The sequence below is a fragment of the Macaca fascicularis genome, chromosome 15, assembly GCF_037993035.2.
Source record: "Macaca fascicularis isolate 582-1 chromosome 15, T2T-MFA8v1.1".
NCBI lineage: Eukaryota > Metazoa > Chordata > Mammalia > Primates > Cercopithecidae > Macaca > Macaca fascicularis.
The window spans coordinates 35,654,309-35,673,366 of record NC_088389.1 but is presented as its reverse complement, the minus strand read 5'-3'; the positions used below and the strand labels follow the sequence as shown (position 1 = coordinate 35,673,366).

At 40.4% G+C, this 19,058-nt stretch overlaps 1 protein-coding gene across 14 annotated transcripts in view; it reads left to right on the top strand.

Annotated features, from left to right (window-relative positions):
* Window positions 1–13,358, top strand: part of MRRF (mitochondrial ribosome recycling factor) — a 64,651-nt gene extending 51,293 nt beyond the window's left edge. For 9 of the 14 annotated variants that reach the window (XR_012424409.1, XR_012424413.1, XM_045373789.2 and 6 more), the window contains 2 exons: window positions 3,098–3,257; window positions 12,415–13,358. Coding sequence is in view for 8 of the 14 variants with exons in the window: in XM_045373789.2 (XP_045229724.2) it covers window positions 3,098–3,257; window positions 12,415–12,492 (238 nt within the window). In the remaining 6 variants the exon portion in view is untranslated. Of the gene's footprint in view, window positions 1–989; window positions 1,064–3,097; window positions 3,258–12,414 lie in introns of all 14 variants that reach the window. The other 5 variants (XR_012424412.1, XR_012424408.1, XR_012424410.1 and 2 more) reach the window with 2 other exon arrangements.
* The last annotated feature ends 5,700 nt before the right edge of the window (window positions 13,359–19,058 follow it).

Sequence of the window (19,058 nt, the reverse complement as noted above, 5' to 3'; positions counted from 1 at the left end):
ATTTGTTTGTTTTTGATTTCTGTTTCCAAATGAGAAGATCAAGGCTCAGAGAGTTTAAATAACTTGCATAGGGTCACTCAGCCTGTAAGTGGCAGGTCCAGAAGTGGAGGCGGAGCTGAGTTTTGTGGCCTGGGATAGAGCCCACCCCTCCTCCTCTTCAACTGAAGTAGTCTCTTTTTATCTGCTTTACAAATGGGGTCTCTGCCTCAGTTTTCTTTGGAGCCAAGGTTTGTGGCTAAAGAAGAATTTGAAAACTCCAGGCCTGTAGAATATATTTGACTGGGATGTACCCTTTTCAGCTTCATGCTCTCCCTTCGCTACATCTCCCACTGTGCTTCCCAAAATGCACTTTGCTTTCTTCTGCAGCTAACAAGTTACTGTGCATCCATAAGGCAGTTTCCAGATCTCAAGATAGAAGTGTTGTGTTTTCTGCATGCTCCTCCCACAGGAGATCCATCCTTCCATCCTAGCAGCAGTCATCCTCTTTCTAAGTAGTGGCTGACAAGTTTGTCTCCACCACTAGTCTGAGCCTCTGGAAAAGATGGGCCAGGTCTGCCTCTTCTGAAGCTCCTTGGTCTGGCCCAAGATCTGGCACAGAGCGTAGGAGGCTCAGCCAGTGCTTGATGAGTGAATGCATATCAACTTAAAGTGGGTACTCAGAACTAACCAGCTGAGTTCAGAAGCCTGGAACACAAACTCTAATGTATACTCACAGAACCCCAGGAATGCAAGGTGGAGATGATCAGATGTATTAATCACATTCGGAAAAGAATGAAAATATTTCCATAATAAAATATGTTTCTTTTCTAAAACAGATGTGCTGTGATTGTTTCATGAGGAAGTAATTAAACATGTTTGATTAAAACATTCATAAACACTACCATTTATTCAAGGCTACTATATATGCTGCTCTCTTTATTGATACTTTATCTGTTGTGTCTGCTTCTCTTAATCCTCCGGTAAGGTGTCTTTTTAAATCTTCATTTTAGAGATAAGGAAACTGAGGCTCACAGAGATGAAGTAGCTTGCCCAAGGATAGTCAACTTCTGAGCAATAGATAGAGGTATGAACGTAGTCTGTCTGACTTCAGAACCAGTGCCTTGCCATCACCCTAACTGCTTCTGATCTTGTATTTTAGATTCTTTTCAGCTCCGAGCACACACATGCCCTTGTCCCTCTCAGCCCTCCCTGTGCCTAGCATGGTTTGTCTTCCTCCCTCTCTTTCCCCCTTCTCACTGCACTCCTCTCTCCATTTCCTTGTAGTATCTCTTTGATTATTGCCTCTTTGCATCCTGAAATGGAAATATTTTTGATAATGTCAATGATTGGACACTATTACATGTGGAAACTGGTGTTAATAGTGTGGTAATGTCACATTTGCATTAATAAATACAAAATGATACATTTTATTAAGGCCAAATTACCTATATTATGATTTTGTTTTCTTTATGTAGCCTTTAATTCTTAAGGATTTTTTAGTCTCATTTTATATATTTTAAATGTATGTTTTTTCCTCCATTTAAAATATAACAGTGTAGTGAAAAGAAAAGTTGATCAGATAATTTTTTTTCTTTTATTAAGCATTGTCTAACCAGTGAGATACCTATTTGAAATTATATGAAATACAATACTCAAATACTTCAGTATGTTCTTTCTGGAGAAGTTTATGAGGTTTCTTAAAGGCTTAGATTCATTTATTTTCTGCCTCTCTTAGTATTTCAGCAGGATTAAGTTTTTTGAATCAGTGGATCAAGTTTTAATTTTCCTGTTCCTTCCTTATACTGACATATGCTTTGGCAGAACAAAAAAGAGACCTAAACATGTCAGCATGATTTTTGTTCAATGAATTAAAAACCATAAAAGTAACAAGATCTGATCCAAATCCCTAAACTCCTGACATGGTGGTTTTGTCCTTTTCAGTCCCAAGCTTCATATTACTGACTTTGAAGAGCTTTCTGCCTGGAAGCAGAAGTAATGGCAGCAGTGCATGATTTACTTGAAATAGATTACGAGAGTAAAAAGAATATAGGCCAGAAAGATCAGGATTTGAATCCCAGTTCTCTCACTCATGCTCACGGGCCAGTCACTTAACGTCTGTGAGCCTGTTTCCTCATTTGAAGAGTTGTGAGGATCAATGAAGTAACATACTTAAAGTACTCACGTGGCCCGGGGGGTTTAATAATAGTAGTAATTAGACTCATTGTTATTTTGAGAATACCTTCAAATAGCTGAATCCAAACGGATTTACATAAATATAACTGTTCCCTTCAGAGCTTATTCTTTCTCAAAATTATTTTTTTCTCAGCAGAGAAAATATAAGGTAGATGTTACTAAATCTTTAACAGCTGCTCATCACTATTCCACACTGAACATGTACCCAGAACTTGGGATTGTCCTTTCTTGAGCAAGAACCGTGTTGATTTGAGGGTCAGGAAGCATAAGCATGTCCATTTTAGGACCCGGGGGGAGCAGAGGAATGTTGTCATACTAAGACCATTGGCTTTTGTGACAGGCCAGCTTGGGTTTGACTGGGTTTGACTTTGTATAAGGTACCAAATTTCTTTGGGCCTCATTTTCTTCATCTGTAAAATGTGGTTTGTGATCTTACAAGACTCTCTGTGATATGGCTTCCCAGCCTCTTTTCTTGTCACTCCTTTCTTTGTTATCAGTGCTTCAGCCAATTCCTTAAATGAAACATGGGCTCTTGGTGGTTTTGTCCTTTTCAGTCCCAAGCTTCATATTACTGACTATGAAGAGCTTTCTGCCTGGAAGCAGAAGTAATGGCAGCAGTGCATGATTCACTTGAAACAGATTACAAGAGTAGCAGAAGGAATACAGGCCAGAAATATTGGGATCTGAATCCCAGTTCTCTCACTGGGAAGTTTGATACCTTATACAAAGTCAAACCCAGTGTGCCCACGTTTGGGCAACTTAAAGCCTTTTTACATGTGTTTTCCTCCTCCTGGAAATTCCAGGAGTTCAGCCCACAGAGAGGAAAGTTACAAACTGCTGAACTGGTTGACAGAGTGATGTTAAATTCTTGGCCAGCAGTTAATGTATAGAATGATTTTGTTGAATGTTTTTTGTTTTTTATCAGAGTAACCAGAGAGCACAGAGAAATGCTGGTGAAACTGGCCAAACAGAACACCAACAAGGCCAAAGACTCTTTACGGAAGGTTCGCACCAACGCAATGAACAAGCTGAAGAAATCCAAGGATACAGTCTCGGAGGACACCATTAGGCTAGTAGAGAAACAGGTACTATTGCCAACAGATGTAGTAGTATCTGTGTATTCAACGCAAGGAATCATTTGTTCATGTTTGAGGTGAGGACAGTTAAAACAGAATACCTCTCATCATTCATTCACATTATCAACATTGACTTGAGTCTCTGTTCTGGGCTTAGCCTAAGGCCAGATTCAGAGGGATCCATAGAGGAGGATAAGACACTTGTATTGTGTGCCAGGTTTTGTGTGGAACACTTTATATTACTTCATTTACCCTCATCACTACAAAACTATGAGGTAGGTAGTAAGGAAACTGAGGTTCCAGTAAGTTAAATAGCTTGCCCAAAATCACGCTGCTGGAAATTGGTAGAAATCGGATCCATACTCAGGCAGACTGATTTCAGAGCCTTTACACTAATGTTCTCCTGTCTGGTTTTCTGGTTGCTGAGAAGTGAGCACTTAATGTTCTCAGTGTGCTGAGTAGTGGCACTTGAATAAATCTTAAGCTATTGGAGTAAAATAGTGACAAGGGGGAAAAGTAAAACCATATGTACAAAGGTATGGTGATATAAAAACAATATTCAGTTAGATCATGCGGGTTTGAACATAGGATAAGACTAGGGAATGAATAAAGAAAACAGAGTGGCTAGATAATAGAAGGAAGGTCTTGTACACCAGGTTTAGGGGTTTGAACGTTAACATGTACAGACTTTCTCACATTGTGCGACTATATAAGTCATATGTGGCCATAGTAATGGTACACAACTACCCCAAAACTCAGTGATCGACAATATCAAAGCATTATTTCTTATTCTTATTTCCATGGGCCAGCTGGGGTGTAGCTATTCTAACCTGGGCTCAGTGGGCTTGACTCCAGATCTTGGATTGGGTTCAAATCTGCTTTATATATCTCTTAATCTTCCGGAGCCAACAGGTTTCCTAGGGCCTCTTTTCGTGGTAACAGCAGATGCCACGATCATAAGCCCAACCACTCAAGTACATTTTAAACACCTACTCTTCTCACATTTGATTGGCCAAAGCAAGTCACTTGGGCCAAGCTCAATATCTTTGGTACAAGGAAATACATATATTTATGGAGGTCTGGGGAAAGAAGTGAATATTTGCTGAACAACATCTAATCTACCAAAGTACCATAATCACTTGGGTAGCTTATAAAAATCCAGGTATCTGGGGCCCCATTTCCAGAGATTGAGTCAGTGAATCTGGGATAGAGCCTAGGAATCTGTATTTTAAATCCTTCTCAGGTGATTCTCATACAGAGACACGCTTAAAAGGTTTTTTTTAGATGATGGAGAGAGCACATCTATGTTTATGAAAGATGACTGTAGTGGCCAGGTAAAAAACAGATTGTAGGGGGCAAGACTGAAGGCAGGGAGACCAGGGAAGCTGCTGCAGAAATCCAACCAGGAAGTGATGGTGACTTGAACCTGAGTGGCACCTGTAGAAAGATGTAGAGATAGAATTAGTAATGTTCAATGTAATATAAAGGGTTTGATAGGCCTTAAAGCCTCCTCATCCACGATAAAGCAGCATTTTAGGGAGATTGAACAGGCGTGTGGGCTGGATAGGGAGTGAAGAGAGAAGCGAGAAACAAGGAGAAACCTTAGTGGGACCCCTGAAGAAGTCCATAAATTGACTAGCTGCTCCCCTTCTCCTCCATCAGCAGTTAAAATGCTAGTTTTACTAGCAATTTACTAGTAGGAGAGCCATAACAATCACCTGGCGGGGGGAATTTTAGGTGGCTTCCTGGGCCCTACTCCTGCATTTTCTGATATGTTTTCTGATACAGTAGCTCTGCCTAGAAATGTATATTTTTATTTTACTTAATTTTATTTATTTATTTTTCTTGAGATGGGGGTCTCACTATGTTGCCCAGGCTGGTCTTGTCATCCTGGGCTCAAGTAGTCCTCCTGTAGCTGGGATAACAGGTGCGCCCAGCTAGAATGTATAGTTTTAAAAAGCTCTCAGGTAATTCTGTAAAAGCACGTGTAGAAGATAATGACCTAGAAGATTGTTCTACACTTGTTGTCCTGTGACCTTGGGGAAGTTGCTTGACTCTTTGGAGTCTGTTTTCTGTAAAAAGGGATTGGTCATTTCTGCCTTGAATGGTTTCCTTGGTATGCTAGAAAGCACCATTAGTGTACCTGACACCCACACACTCAGAGCTCCTCTCTTGCCATCTCTCTGCCCTCCTCTTTCCCTATATCAGCTAAAAGAGGAGGTTCAGAGATTAGGCTGGCCTTTCCTGAGCACTGACCAGGCCTCATTAATAGTCTGGGCCCTGGCTCCAGCTGGGCCAGCTCCTGGTCTTTCTCCCAGGGGATTTCTTCACTGCTTTGCCTTGTCATTGCTTCTTGGTGGTAAGCCTATGGACCTCCAGGGCCTGCCAGGCACTCCTCACTCAGCAAGCCAGGACATCTGCCTCAGGGACTAGAGCCCACAGCTCCTTGAAAGAGGAAGAATGATCAGATAGCAAGCATTCTTGATAAAACCCTCTTGACAAAGACCTTGCTGGAAGTCTTCACTCATTAGCACTGGCTTTTTGCCATCCTCTTCAGATAAGAATTTTTCTTTAGTGCTTCTTACTGTTGATTTTTTTTTTTTTTTTTTTTTTTGAGACGAAGTCTCCCTCTATCGCCCAGGCTGGAGTGCAGTGGCCGGATCTCAGCTCAATGCAAGCTCCGCCTCCTGGGTTCACGCCATTCTCCTGCCTCAGCCTCCCCAGTAGCTAGTACTACAGGCGCCCACCACCTCGTCGGGCTAGCTTTTTGTATTTTTTTTTAGTAGAGACGGGGTTTCACCGTGTTAGCCAGGATGGTCTTGATCTCCTGACCTCGTGATCCACCCGTCTCGGCCTCCCAAAGTGCTGGAATTACAGGCTTGAGCCACTGCGCCCAGCCAATTACTGTTGATTTTTGTTAAAGTGAAAATAGCTGTATTAGTTTTGCTGTTAAAACAATGAAGAAAATAATTGAAATCTCATCACTCAGATGACTATTGTTAACATTTTAGTGTAGAACTTCAAGTTCTCTCTCGAAACAAGAAAAAGAAAAAGTATCATACTATTTATATGACACAATATATCATAGACATCTTTCAAAAAATATTATTATTTAAATGTTTATTCTTTTTTTTTTTTTTTCTCACCCAGACTGGAGTGCAGTGGTGCAATCTCGACTCACTGCAACCTCCACCTTCTGGGTTCAAGGGATTCTCCTGCCTCAGCCTCCCGAGTAGCTGGGATTACAGGCATGTGCCACCATGCCCTGCTATTTTTGTATTTTTGGTAGAGACGGGGTTTCACCATGTTTGCCAGGCTGGTCTTGAACTCTGACCTCAGATGATCCTCCCACCTCAACCCCCCAAAGTGCTGGGATTATGGGTGTGAGCCCAGCTAAATGTTTATTCTTAACCGGGATAGTTAATAACTTAATTTACTGTCATAGAGTTAAAAGTTTGGAATAAGAGAGAGCCTTATATACACTTCATGGTATTCTTTCTGCTGTCAGAAGGCCCCAAACTGGAATTTTTGGGGTGTGTGCGTGTGTGTGTGTATGCGCGCATGCATGTTTTAAAGATATAAAACAAGGCTATGGCTGATTGTTGCTTCATCAGACAGCTTTAAAATTTTGTTTACTTTTGTTCCTTATTATTAAAGTAACATATGTTCATTGGAGAAAATTTAGAGTACAGAAGACTGTTTAAAACAATGGGGGAAAATTCATCCTACCATCCCACATTGGAGGGCAACCGTTCTTAACATTTTGGAATATTTCTTTTTTCCTTTTTTTTCTTAAAAAAAAAAAAAACTACATAATTTTAAGCATGGTTGAGAAAATATAGTATATATGCAATTTTGTATTCAGCTTTTTATTTTCTGTTTGACCTCAAAGGCATTAGCATTTTTCATGTCTTGAAAAACTCTTTGTAAAACACTTTCTGATGCCTGTTAAATAGTTGGTGTTGTGGTGTTCACTTTCATAAGCCCTCTTTTTGGACATTTTAGTTTGTTTAAACTTTTTTCTTGTAAGGTTGCAGTGAGTATATATATCTCTCTGTATCTTTGTTGAGATTTCCTTAGAATAGACTGGAACGTCCCAAGTGTGGAATTACTGTACAGAGGGATTGCATATTTTTAATAAGATTCTTGGTATATACTACTGTGTTTTAAAAATATGTATGTATTTAATTTGCCTTTTTAACCCCTAACACTTGAACCTAGAATTTTTTATCTGAGCTGAAAATGTTGCTTATCTGGGAAGTGTTGCTTTTACTTTCACACTCTATAGAAAAGATTGTTATTCTTTGTATAAATCCATATGACCTTTCTAGAGGATAATATACACTAAAATCTATACAATTCCGATTTAGCGACTTAGGAATTTGCCCAAAATAAATAATCAAGAGCCTTATTTATAGAAATGTTCATTGATATATATAATAGTAGAAAACTGGAAACTCTCTAAATTTTTGACTGTGGGAAGTAAATTGTTTTATATTCATTAAAATCTACATAGAAAGTTATAAAAATATTTTATAGACGTGGTAAATTTTTTTGGAATTTGTTTTTAAAAGGTACATTATACTGCAGTTTGATTTTATTTTTATAAAGGAAAGTCACATGTACATAGGGTTGGCAGCTTATACATGTCAAAATATTAAAGGTGGTCATTTCAGAAGATGGGATTATAAACAATTTGGATTTTATTTTGTGTGAGATTATCTTTTTTAATTTTTCAAAAATCTTTTGAGGTCAGATTTTTTAAAGCTTTATTATAAAAATGCTTCTTTAATCTTTGGTGTATAGGAATGAAATGATAGGCCAGGCGCGGTGGCTCACGCCTATAATCCCAGCACTTTGGGAGGCCCAGGCAGGTGGATCACGAATTCACGAGATTGAGACCATTCTGGTTAACACGGTGAAACTCTGTCTCTACTAAAAATATAAAAAATTAGCCGGGCATGGTGGTGGGCGCCCGTAGTCCCAGCTACTTGGGAGGCTGAGGCAGGAGAATCGCTTGAACCCGAGAGGCAGAGCTTGCAGTGAGCCAGATCGTGCCACTGCATTCCAGCCTGGGCGACAGAGCAAGACTCCATCTCAAAAAAATAAATAAATAAAAATAAGAATGAAATGATTCATTTGTAGGTTCTATCCCTGTAGTCATGTTTGACCCCCAAATTTCCTCAACTGTTCCCCCACCCCCGCTACTTCCCAAGCCCGCTTCCAGGCAAGCTTTGCTGAAGAAGGACCGGGGTCTTCCCGCTCAGGACTCTGACATCTGCCAGCCTGCTGTTTCACCTTGGCTTTGGTTTGCTATAAATGCGCCTGCTGAACATTAAAGTACTTGGCAGAAACCACCAGTAACTCTGGCCAAGATCCTTTCACTGCTGCCTTTCCCTGAGAAACAGTGCTGCTCTGAAATGAGCAAAGCTGGGTGCTAGCAGAGCTAAAGGAGGGAAAGGCTCCTGGCAGACGGGTGGCAGGCAGGGAGCTGGTCCAGGCAAGGCAGTGGGTGTTTTGAGCTAGGCCTCAGGAAGGATGGCTGATAGGCAGGCCTGCCACAGGAGTGTACTCCATGCTCCTGCCATTCCCCTTTTCTGTCCCTGCCTTTCATTTTCCTGAATTTGTAAGTAGCAAATGTGATGATGATAACGATGATGACGATGTTATAATCTCTATGAGGCAGTGCATTATATTGGCAAGGGTTCTTGCTTTGGAGTGGGACAGGCCTAGATTAAAATCCTGGCTGTTTTACTTCTTAGCTGTTAACGTCAGCAAATGGTGTCATCTTTCTGAACCTCTGTTTCTTCATCCACAAAGTGGGAGCACAGGATTGATACGAGGACCAAATGATGCTACATACTTAAAAGTGGCTAGTATGGTGGCTGGTCCTCAGTAATTTTTCGCCCTATTTCTTTATCCTTCTCTTCTCCCCAGTCTTGCGACTTTAAATGTAGAACTTGGATTGACTCTTAATGTCCCTAACACAGCCTGTCTGGAATGAAGAAGGACTCGGCCAGGTGCTATGGGACCCCTCCAAAGGGGAATAAGAGCCTCAAACTGGCCATTAAGATGGGTGAGTTCCCGGCTCAGCCACACCACTGACTTTTTTTTTTTTTTTTTTTGAGACAGAGTCTGGCTCTATCCCCCAGGCTGGAGTGCAGTGGCACAATCTTGGCTCACTGCAAGCTCCGCCTCCCGGGTTCATCCCATTCTCCTGCTTCAGCCTCCCACAATGCCCAGCTAATTTTTTGTATTTTTAGTAGAGACGGGGTTTCACTGTGTTAGCCAGGATGGTCATTGTCAATCTCCTGACCTCATGATCCTCCCGCCTCGGCCTCCCAAAATGCTGGGATTACAACCACTGACTTTTTATATGATCTTGGACTGATCAGTTAACATTCTGTGCCTTGATTTACTCCTCTGTAAAATGGGGATAATACCTATTATACCTACTTTATAGAGGCTATGTGAGGTTGTTGGATTTGAATGAAGTAATAGAAGATAAAACACTTTTGCATTCCTACTATGCAACTGTCAAGTTAAATAATGTTTATTATATGGTAAAGAGAGATAACAGTCTTTCGTATGTTATAGGGATTGTGTGCAATAATGCTCGTAAAGTTTTAACCAAGTGTCTGACATGTGGTAAGTACTCAGTAAGTGGAAGCTGTTGTTGGCCTTGTTGCTATTAATCCTCATTATTTTAAGACGTCTGATAAAGGTAGAAAAGATGAACTTATAGGCAGGCTGTCCCCAAGAACACCTTATGCTTGTACTGTGGTAAAATGTTAGTAAATATTTTCACTAATTTTTTTTTTCTTTTTTTTGAGAGAGTCTCTGTTGCCCAGGTTGGAGTGCAGTGGCACCATCTCTACTCAGTGCATCCGCCACCTCCTGGGCTCAAGCTATCCTCCCATCTCAGTTTCCTGAGTAGCTGGGACTACAGACGTATGCCACCATGCCTGGCTAATTTTTTGTGTTTTTTTAAGAGATGGGATTTCCCCATGTTGCCAGGCTGGTCTCAAACTCCTGGGCTCAAGTGATCCTCCCACCTCAGCCTCCCAAAGTGCTGGGATTACACGTGTGAGCCACCAACCACACCTGCCCTATTTTCATTAATTGATTAATTGGAAAGAAGTTAGGAAGTGATAGTAAAAGTTATAGTAACACGAAATAGCAAATAACCAGTTTAAAATGTGCTTTGCATATTCATTTGATAGATGAGGAAACTGAGAGTCAAAGTGGGAAAATGCGACTACACATTTTCACCCCACTAATTTCACCCAGAACCCATGTTATCAAATTGTTACCCTAAGTACTCTCCCTCCTCCCAGTCCCCATCCTTGTCCCCAAACTACCCTCAAAGCCATTTTTCCAGAGGAGGCTTTCAGCCATCATTCCTGGCTGTCCCAGGCTGCCAGCCTGGAGGTGTTGGAGTACTGCTGGGCACCATGCCACACCGCATGCAATGCAGCCACAGGAGGGCAAAAGCATCTCAAGGCTTTGTGGCTAGCTGAGTGAGGAGGGACCAAACTGTCATTCTGAGTCCAGCCACTCTTGCAGTGTCTGGCAGCCCCCAGGTGCTTTGCTTTTCCAGCTGAAAAAATGTACAACTGTTGCTATGGTGAGAGCCTGGCCACCTCCCTGCCCGGGACCAATTGCTCTAAATCCTTTTTAGTTTCTACCCTTTTTAGTGCATTTAGTTCTCAATTCCTAGCCAAGGCCTGTGGTCTGCAAATAAAGATATCCAACAGCCACTATGCTGCTGAGCATGCAGATCCTTGGCACCATGCTGCAGCCCTCAAAGCCTCCTGCCTAAGGCTTCCTGCTTTCAGTCTCTTTTAGACATAGGAAGGAGGCTGCAGCAGCTACTATATTGTATTGCGTTTTGTTTTTCATTCTTAGAGGGAGTACATGTTTATTGCAGAAAATTTGGAAAATATAGAAAAGCACAGAAAACTTTAATAATTATTCACTTAGTGTGTTTTTCCTGAGAACTTGATATGTGTTAAGTCCTTGGCTGGATGTGACAGAGATGGACATGAACGATACATTACCTATCTTCCCATCACTAAAATATAACCACTATTAATATTTTGACAAGTTTCCTTGCAGCTTTTAAAAATACACGATTTTTTGTTTATATATTTTAGAGATCATTTCTACTATGTATATACACAATTTTGTGTCCTGCTTTTCTTCAGTTCAAGGATAATGTGAGCATGTTTCCATGATATGTACTGGAATGTTATTCATATTAACACCCTATCCTTAAGAAGTAGAAAATCTTAACCATTTTTAATGACTATATGTATTCAACTACTTCCCCATTCTATAACTTTAGATTTTCTAATTTTTGTATTATTAAATATAAAGCTGGGATAAATATCTTTGTGTATAGAACTTCAGAAAATTTTTTCAGATCCTGTTCATGTGATAATTTCCCAGTTGAGAGATTTTGGGGTTAAATGGTATGAACATTTGCATCAATCTGAATTTCTATCAGTGATATATGAGCTTATCCATTTCATCATAGCTTGCTGGCATTGAATATTGTAATTAAAAACCACAGCATCAAATTTTGCTATGATAGCTGAATTGTATCTTGTTTTAATTTGCATTTCTTTGATGTCTGTTTTCCATGTTTGTTAACCAGATGTACCTCATTTTTTTTTTCAAGGCTTTTTTTTTTTTTGCCTCACTATTGGGATCTTAATATTCTTCTTATCAATTTGTATGAGGGCTTTATATACAAAGTATTTGAGGTGTAGGAAATTCTAGAGGCTCATTAGGGAACAGATAAGACTAGCTTCTCTATATTGTAGATTACTAGTTAAGAATTTTGGGCTGTGGAATCTGAATACTGTGGATTAAATTTTGTCATTCTAGCTTTCTAGCTATGTGTCCTGAATAATCTAAATGCCTCAGTTTTCCTGTCTGCAAAATGGGGATAATAATAGTATCTATCTTACGGGTTTGCTGTTAGGAGTTAAAAAGAATATATATATATATAAAGTTCTGAGTACAGTGCCTGGCTGGTACTTAATGTGAACTTTTGTCACTATTATTATTTCTCACATAACCTTTTCATGTTTCTGGAATATTCATCCCCTACCCTTTTCCAGCCCCATTAATCAGGCTGTCTCATTTTGTGTTCTTGCAGATCAGCCAAATGGCCGATGACACAGTGGCAGAACTGGACAGGCATCTGGCAGTGAAGACCAAAGAACTCCTTGGATGAAAGTCCACTGGGGACCAGCAGTACTCCAGAGCCCAGTTTCTGCTGGATCCCATGGGTGGCACATTAGGACCTCTCTCCCTCCCCCATCCACACAGAAGACTGTCACCACTCTGACAGAAGGCTGTCCTTGTGAGGCCCAGACTTCCAGTGGAACACTCAGACTTGTTCATTCTCTTCCTCCTTCTTCTGCTCTCGGCCTTCTGACATGGGTGACTCTCAGAAAATACTTGCTGCTGGCAAAGGGCCTTTACTCAGGCTTTTGCTTTGACTTGATGTCGCCAAGGGACTGAGGCCATTGGCAGGCTTAGTACCACCTGCTCCTCATCTTAGGAGCCTCCTTTTCAAGTAATTAGGCTCTGTTCCCGTTTGAAAATTCTGCTTGGGCTGATATTGGCCTTCACCTGTGACTGGACACTTTACTAGAGGCCCATTTTCACTAAACAATAAAATCTAAATAAATTGGAAGGAATAACAACCACAAAGGAAAGAATAGAGTTGGTCTGGATTGATGATCACTGAGGATCTGTATGTGAAGCACCCAGAACAGTAGTTTTGCTTCGGAGTCATCTTCACACATGCTCTTTTCTCTGCCTGGATCTCTCTTCCCCTCCTTACCTGGCCAGTCCTGTTTATTATCAGGCCTAGTCTTGGATATCACATCCTCTGGGAAGTCTTCCTTTCCCCTCTAACCTAGGCCCTCATTACTGGCTCTCATAGCATAGTCTACTGCTTTGTACGCACTCTTAAGTATCCTTTTTGCATTTAATTAGCCTGTATATCCTCAGAACTTTGTGTAATGCTTGGAGCATAGTAGGCAGCCGTATGTTGTATTGTGAATAAATTGCACATAGTAGCTACCCAGAAAATGCTGACTTCTTTTCTTTCTGGTCTTAACACTGTCCTTCTATCATTTTCCACTCTTGTACTTGTTCTCAACATTTACTTGGCAGTGAGACACCTTTCCCCCAGGGCCTGCCCATTGTTGACAGACAAGTGTTTTATTGTGGCCTATCTTCGGATGCTGGGTTATTAGGTTTTTCCCTCCAATTATTTTTTATTCATTCATTCATTCCTAATATAGCCATTATGAGTTGGGCATTATTTATAATCTTGACAGTAAACTTAAGAGATGTGTATTATCTCCATTTTACAAATAGGAAAACTAAGTCTTGACAGTATTAGGTAACTTGCCCAAAGTAACAAAGCAAAGCTGATAAGTGGTAGAAGGTTTTCATGATTCATTATCAGTGTCATTTACATAGAAGTGAAGTTTCTTGTCCAGGGTTACATAGCTAGCAAGTAGCAGAGCTGGCATTCAAATGGAGGCCTAATGTGCTAATGTAAAAGGAAAAAATCAAACTTTTTTTCCTTTTATACTTTCACACTCAACATGGAACACTTCTGTGACCAGGTGTGTGAGTTTGTTTCCCCCGCACACCAAGCAGTTCTCCAGCAGTCACCAACTGGGTATCCTATAATTCAGTTCATTTCTTTTTTTTTTCTTTTTTTTTTTTAAATTTATTTTTTATTATTGATTCAGTTCATTTCTGACATTACCTGGAAATAGTGTCAGATCCCATGGGTTGAGGGCTCCATCTCCCAAGACTGCCAACGCTTTCAATGCCAGTCACGAGTCTGGGCCACCCATACTCCTGACTGACCAAATACAAACTAGAGTCCTTGACTTCCTTGGGTTCAGTTAATTTCCTAGGACAGCTCACAGAACTCAGGGAAACACATTCACTGGTTTATTATAAGAGATACAGCTGAACAACCCAATGAAGGAGGTACACAGGGCAAGGTTTAGGGAGAAGGACAGGGTGTGGAGCTTCCATGCCCTCTCTGGGCTCACACTGTCTCACCAATCTAGAAGGAACCACTGTCCTGCTGTCTTCATTAGCATTTAGTGAGCACCAACTGTCAGGTACTGTACTACGTACTGGCAATACAAAAATGGGTAAGATATGGCCCCTGTTTTGAGGGAGTACATAGTGCACTGAACTAAATTGCTATCTATAATAATCTCTCAGGTGGAAAAGTAGGAAGTTCATTCCAATTCTGCAAGGTGTCTGCTTTCAGAATGGAGCCCACTTTGGTGGTGGCAAGGCCTGGCTGAGTTCTTTCGAAGCAGCATCCAACTTCTCATTGCTCTTTGAGTTCCTCCATATTCTGTCCTGTGCTGGAGGCAATAAGGGTTGCACTTTCCCCTTTACTTACACTGGTGAAACATGCAGTGAGGATTCAAGGTCAAAATTGGGTCAAAGTTAAACTAACACAGTCTCCTGCCCCACTTACCTGTTCTCTAACCCCATTCACCAGCCCTAAGTGGTCATCACACGATTAGAAGTCAACTGGGGGAAGAGCAGGGATAGATACAGCAATTAAGAAGCCTTTATTGGGGTAAGTCACATGACAGGGGCTTTGCAACAGTCTTTCATGAGTGGCCGAAATCCCCCACTTACTGCAAATGTGCTTCTCAAAGATGCAGGATTTTTTAATAAACAGAGGAAATGATAAATTATGTTGTAACTCCACTCCAAAGGCATTTGGTTCTTAACAGCCAAATCCTCTGTAGTCTTTAAATAAACAAAAACTTATTTGGTGAACAGACAGGGAGGAAAATGAAAGATTTTCTGTACTTGGGTTCCACATGTCAACAGTTTCTCTCCTGTGTGTATGTTGGCCAAAGCTGTATCATGATAAATGAATAAAGGAAAACCTCGAGCCCAGGGCAGTCAGACAGCTCAGCAAATGGCTTTCAGCTGATTACTCAATTTCAGTTGACATTTATCAAAGAGTTTCTCTGTTACTCTGTGTGTCAGGGCTGCAGTGGTGACAGGGACAAGAATGAGACTACCTGTTTGGATGTAATGAGTAATGCTGGAGCAATTCATTCTCCATCTCTTGTCTTCTATAGCCTCTCTCAAAAAGAAACGCTGAGTGGAAATTCTCACACTTGCCGGAAGAATTAACTACCTCTTCTATTCAGTTTAATGACTTTCAAAGTCCCATGAAATATTCAGGCTGAAGAGAATTTGATAATTTTTATCCTGTTTATTTTTTTCGTGTGTGTGTTGGAAATTACAAAATAAGTTGGAATGTAGAAAGTTAATACATCTCACCAGTCCCTAATCCTACCGCTTTAAAATTAGGTATATATCCTTCCAGACCTTTCTCTGTGCATATGTGTGTGTGTGTTCGTTTCATTTTGTTTTGCTTTTTGAGACAGTGTCTCACTCTGTCGCCTGTGGTGAAGTGGCGCAATCAGCTCACTGCAACCTCAAAGTCCTTGGCTCAAGCAATTCTCCCACCTCAGCCTCCTGAGTAGCTGGGACTGCAGCTATGCACCACCACACCTGGCTTTTTCTTTTTCTTTTTCTTTTTCTTTTTTTTTTTTTTTACTTTGTTGCCTAGGCTGGTCTCAAACACCTGGCCTCAAGTGGTCCTTCTGCCTCAGCCTCCCAAAGCGCTGGGATTACAAGTGTGAGCCACTCTGCCTGGCCATAGATCATTTTTTTTTTTTTTTTTGACACGGAGTCTTGCTGTGTCGCCCAGGCTGAAGTGCAGTGGCGCAGTCTCGGCTTACTGCAACCTCTGCCTCCCTGGTTCAAGCAGTTTTCCCTGCCTCAGCCTCCTGAGTAGCTGGGATTACAGGTGCCCGCCACCATGCCCAGCTAATTTTTGTATTTTATTTTATTTTATTTTTTAATAGAGATGGGGTTTCACAATGTTGGCCAGGCTGGTCTTGAACTCCTGACTTAGGTAATCTGCCTGCCTCAGCCTCCCAAATTGCTGGGATTATAGGTGTGAACCACCGTGCCCAGCCATATAATTTTTTAGAAGGAGAGAAGGGAACTATTCATATTCTGATGTTTGCTTTTTTTTCTTACCCCGTAACAATCATGGTCATCTGTCCATGTTTGTACATGTAGATACAATTTATTCTTTCATTGTGATACAATATTCCGTAATATGGATCTACCATGACTTATTTCACTATTACCCCATGACACTACTTAAAAAATAAATTATTTCACATGCATTGGAGGATATTTGTATTTAAAGATTTTTTTTTTTTTTTTTTTTTTTTTTTTTTAAGAAAAAAGGCCCCTATTCTAAGATTATCTGATAAGGTCTGTTCTTTCTCCCTCAACCTCAGACCAACATTTATTGAATGCCTACAGTGGACCAGGTTCCATGTGAGACCCTTTACACATGTTACTACATTGAAACTTCTGATCAGTCCTTGTTAATGTAGCTGTTATGATTATCTGTTTTTCTGTGAAAAAAACTGAGGTTCAGAAAGGGTATTTAACTTGCCCAAGGTCACACATGTAGTAAGTGCTAGAATGAAATTTCAAACCCACGTCTGACTGAAGTAGGTCCTTAATCAGTGCACTTTGGTTCCCAAGTCTTCGCTGAACACTTACTCAAAGGAGACCTCATGCTGTTCTGGACCTGGACAGTGATATGAGAGAAGCAGAAGTCTTGCTTTCATAAAACAAATAGCAAGCTGTTCCTAATTAATGACTGCGTGTAAAACAGCATAATACCTGGCACATTGTAAACACCAAAGAAATGGTAGCTCTTATGAAGACGGTAAAGATTACATATTAATCCCCCGTCTGTTTGACCATCTGCCCTAGAATATATCAGAGAGGAAACAAAGTGTTCACCAAGCAGTGAATAATGATGATAATAGCAATAACAGTATTGACAGTATCAGTAACTAATATTTGCTTGGTGCTTTTTAGTTTTCAAACTGCTTCTACATTCTTTGTTGCATTGAAACCACTCAGTGAAACTTGGCGGTTAGAAAAAGAGTGATCATAAAAACTTGTATCCTCAAAAGCCAATTTGAGGCTTTCTTTTGCTCAAATAGATGGTCATTTTTCATGATGTGCATTTGAAATGGTATGTTCCCTATTTTAGGGGTACAAATTTTGACATGTATGCAGGAGATGTAGCTTATAGATTATGTTGCTAAGGTTTTCCATTATTTTTTGACCCTTTGATGAGTCTTGGGCTGAAAGTGGTGTGTTTCAGACCCCTGCTATTAACACTTCTCTTTCTTCTTGCATTTTCTGCTTTATGAAAATGGATTCTGCTTTGTGAAAGTCCTGCTGTGTTGTTTTATACATAGCGCTCCAGACGCTTACATCTTCTTTATTTCATTCAGTGCTCTTAGTCTGAATTTTGTCTTGTTGTATATCAGGATTATAGCTCTTGCTTGCTTTTTGTTTACATTTGCTTTCCCCATTTCTTGATTTTTAGGCTTTCAGAATCACTATTTTAGGTGTGTTTCTTTTTTTTTGGAATTGGGTTTTGTTTGATGAACCATTCTGAAAATCTTTTTCTTATTTTTATTTTTAATTGTGGTAAAATATACATAACAAAATTTACTCAAGCATTTTTTTTTAGACAGGGTCTTGCTCCGGCACTCAGGCTGGAGTTCAGTGCCATGATCTCGGCTCACTGTAGCCTTGACCACCTGGGCTGAAGCAGTCCTCCCACCTCAGCCTCACGAGTAGCTGGGACTACAGCACCACCACACCTGGCTAATTTTTAAAATTATTATTATTTGTAGAGACAAGGTCTTGCTATGTTGCCCAGGCTGGTCTTGAACTCCTGAGCTCAGGTGATCCTCCTACCTTGGCCTCCCAGAGTGCTGGGATTACAGGCTTGAGCTTCCATGCCCAACCTTAACCAGTACAGTAGCATTTAGTACATTTACATTGTTGTACAACCATCCTCCAGAACTCTTTACCATGCAGAACTGACTTTCTATACCCATTAAACAACCCCAGTTTCCCCTTCTCAGCACCCAGCAACCACCATTTATGAATTTATAAATTTGATTAGGAACATCATGTAAGTGGAATCATACAGTATTTGTCTTTTTGTGACGAGTTTTTTTCACTCAAGCATGATGTCCTTAAAGTATATGCATATTGTAGCATGTATCAGAATTTCGTTTTTAAGGCTGAGTAATCTATTGTATATATGTATAAGTATATATAAAGCTCCTTTTAACAGACACTTAAATTCATTTACATTTATTTATAATAGTGATATGTTTAGTAGAACCCATTTACTTTTTCTTTATATTCAGTATTAACATAAGTGATTTGGTTTTCTAGCCCTAAGCAGATTAAGGATTAGAGATTAGAATGAGGAAAAGGGTTGCTTCACATAGATGAAGTTCAGTTTTTGTGGAATAAAAATAAGTGATTATCTCTGTCTCTGTCTCTCTCTTTCTCTCTCTCTCTTCTTTCTTTCTTTCTGTCTGTCTGTCTGTCTGTCTCTCTCTCTCTCTCTCTTCTTTTTTTTTTTAAGAAATGAGGGGTCTCCCTATGTTGCCCAGGCTGGACTTGAACTCCTGGGCTCAAGTGATATTGGGAGAGCAGATATGCCCGATGAGCATATACAGCTGTGACTGATGAGCCCTTTCTCTTACATTTCTTTCTTCTGATCTGTGTTTCAGTCCATCCTACGCTGTTAAGTTAGAACAACCTGAAACATAGATTTTATCATGTCACTCTTCTCTCAGAAACCTTCAGTGGTTC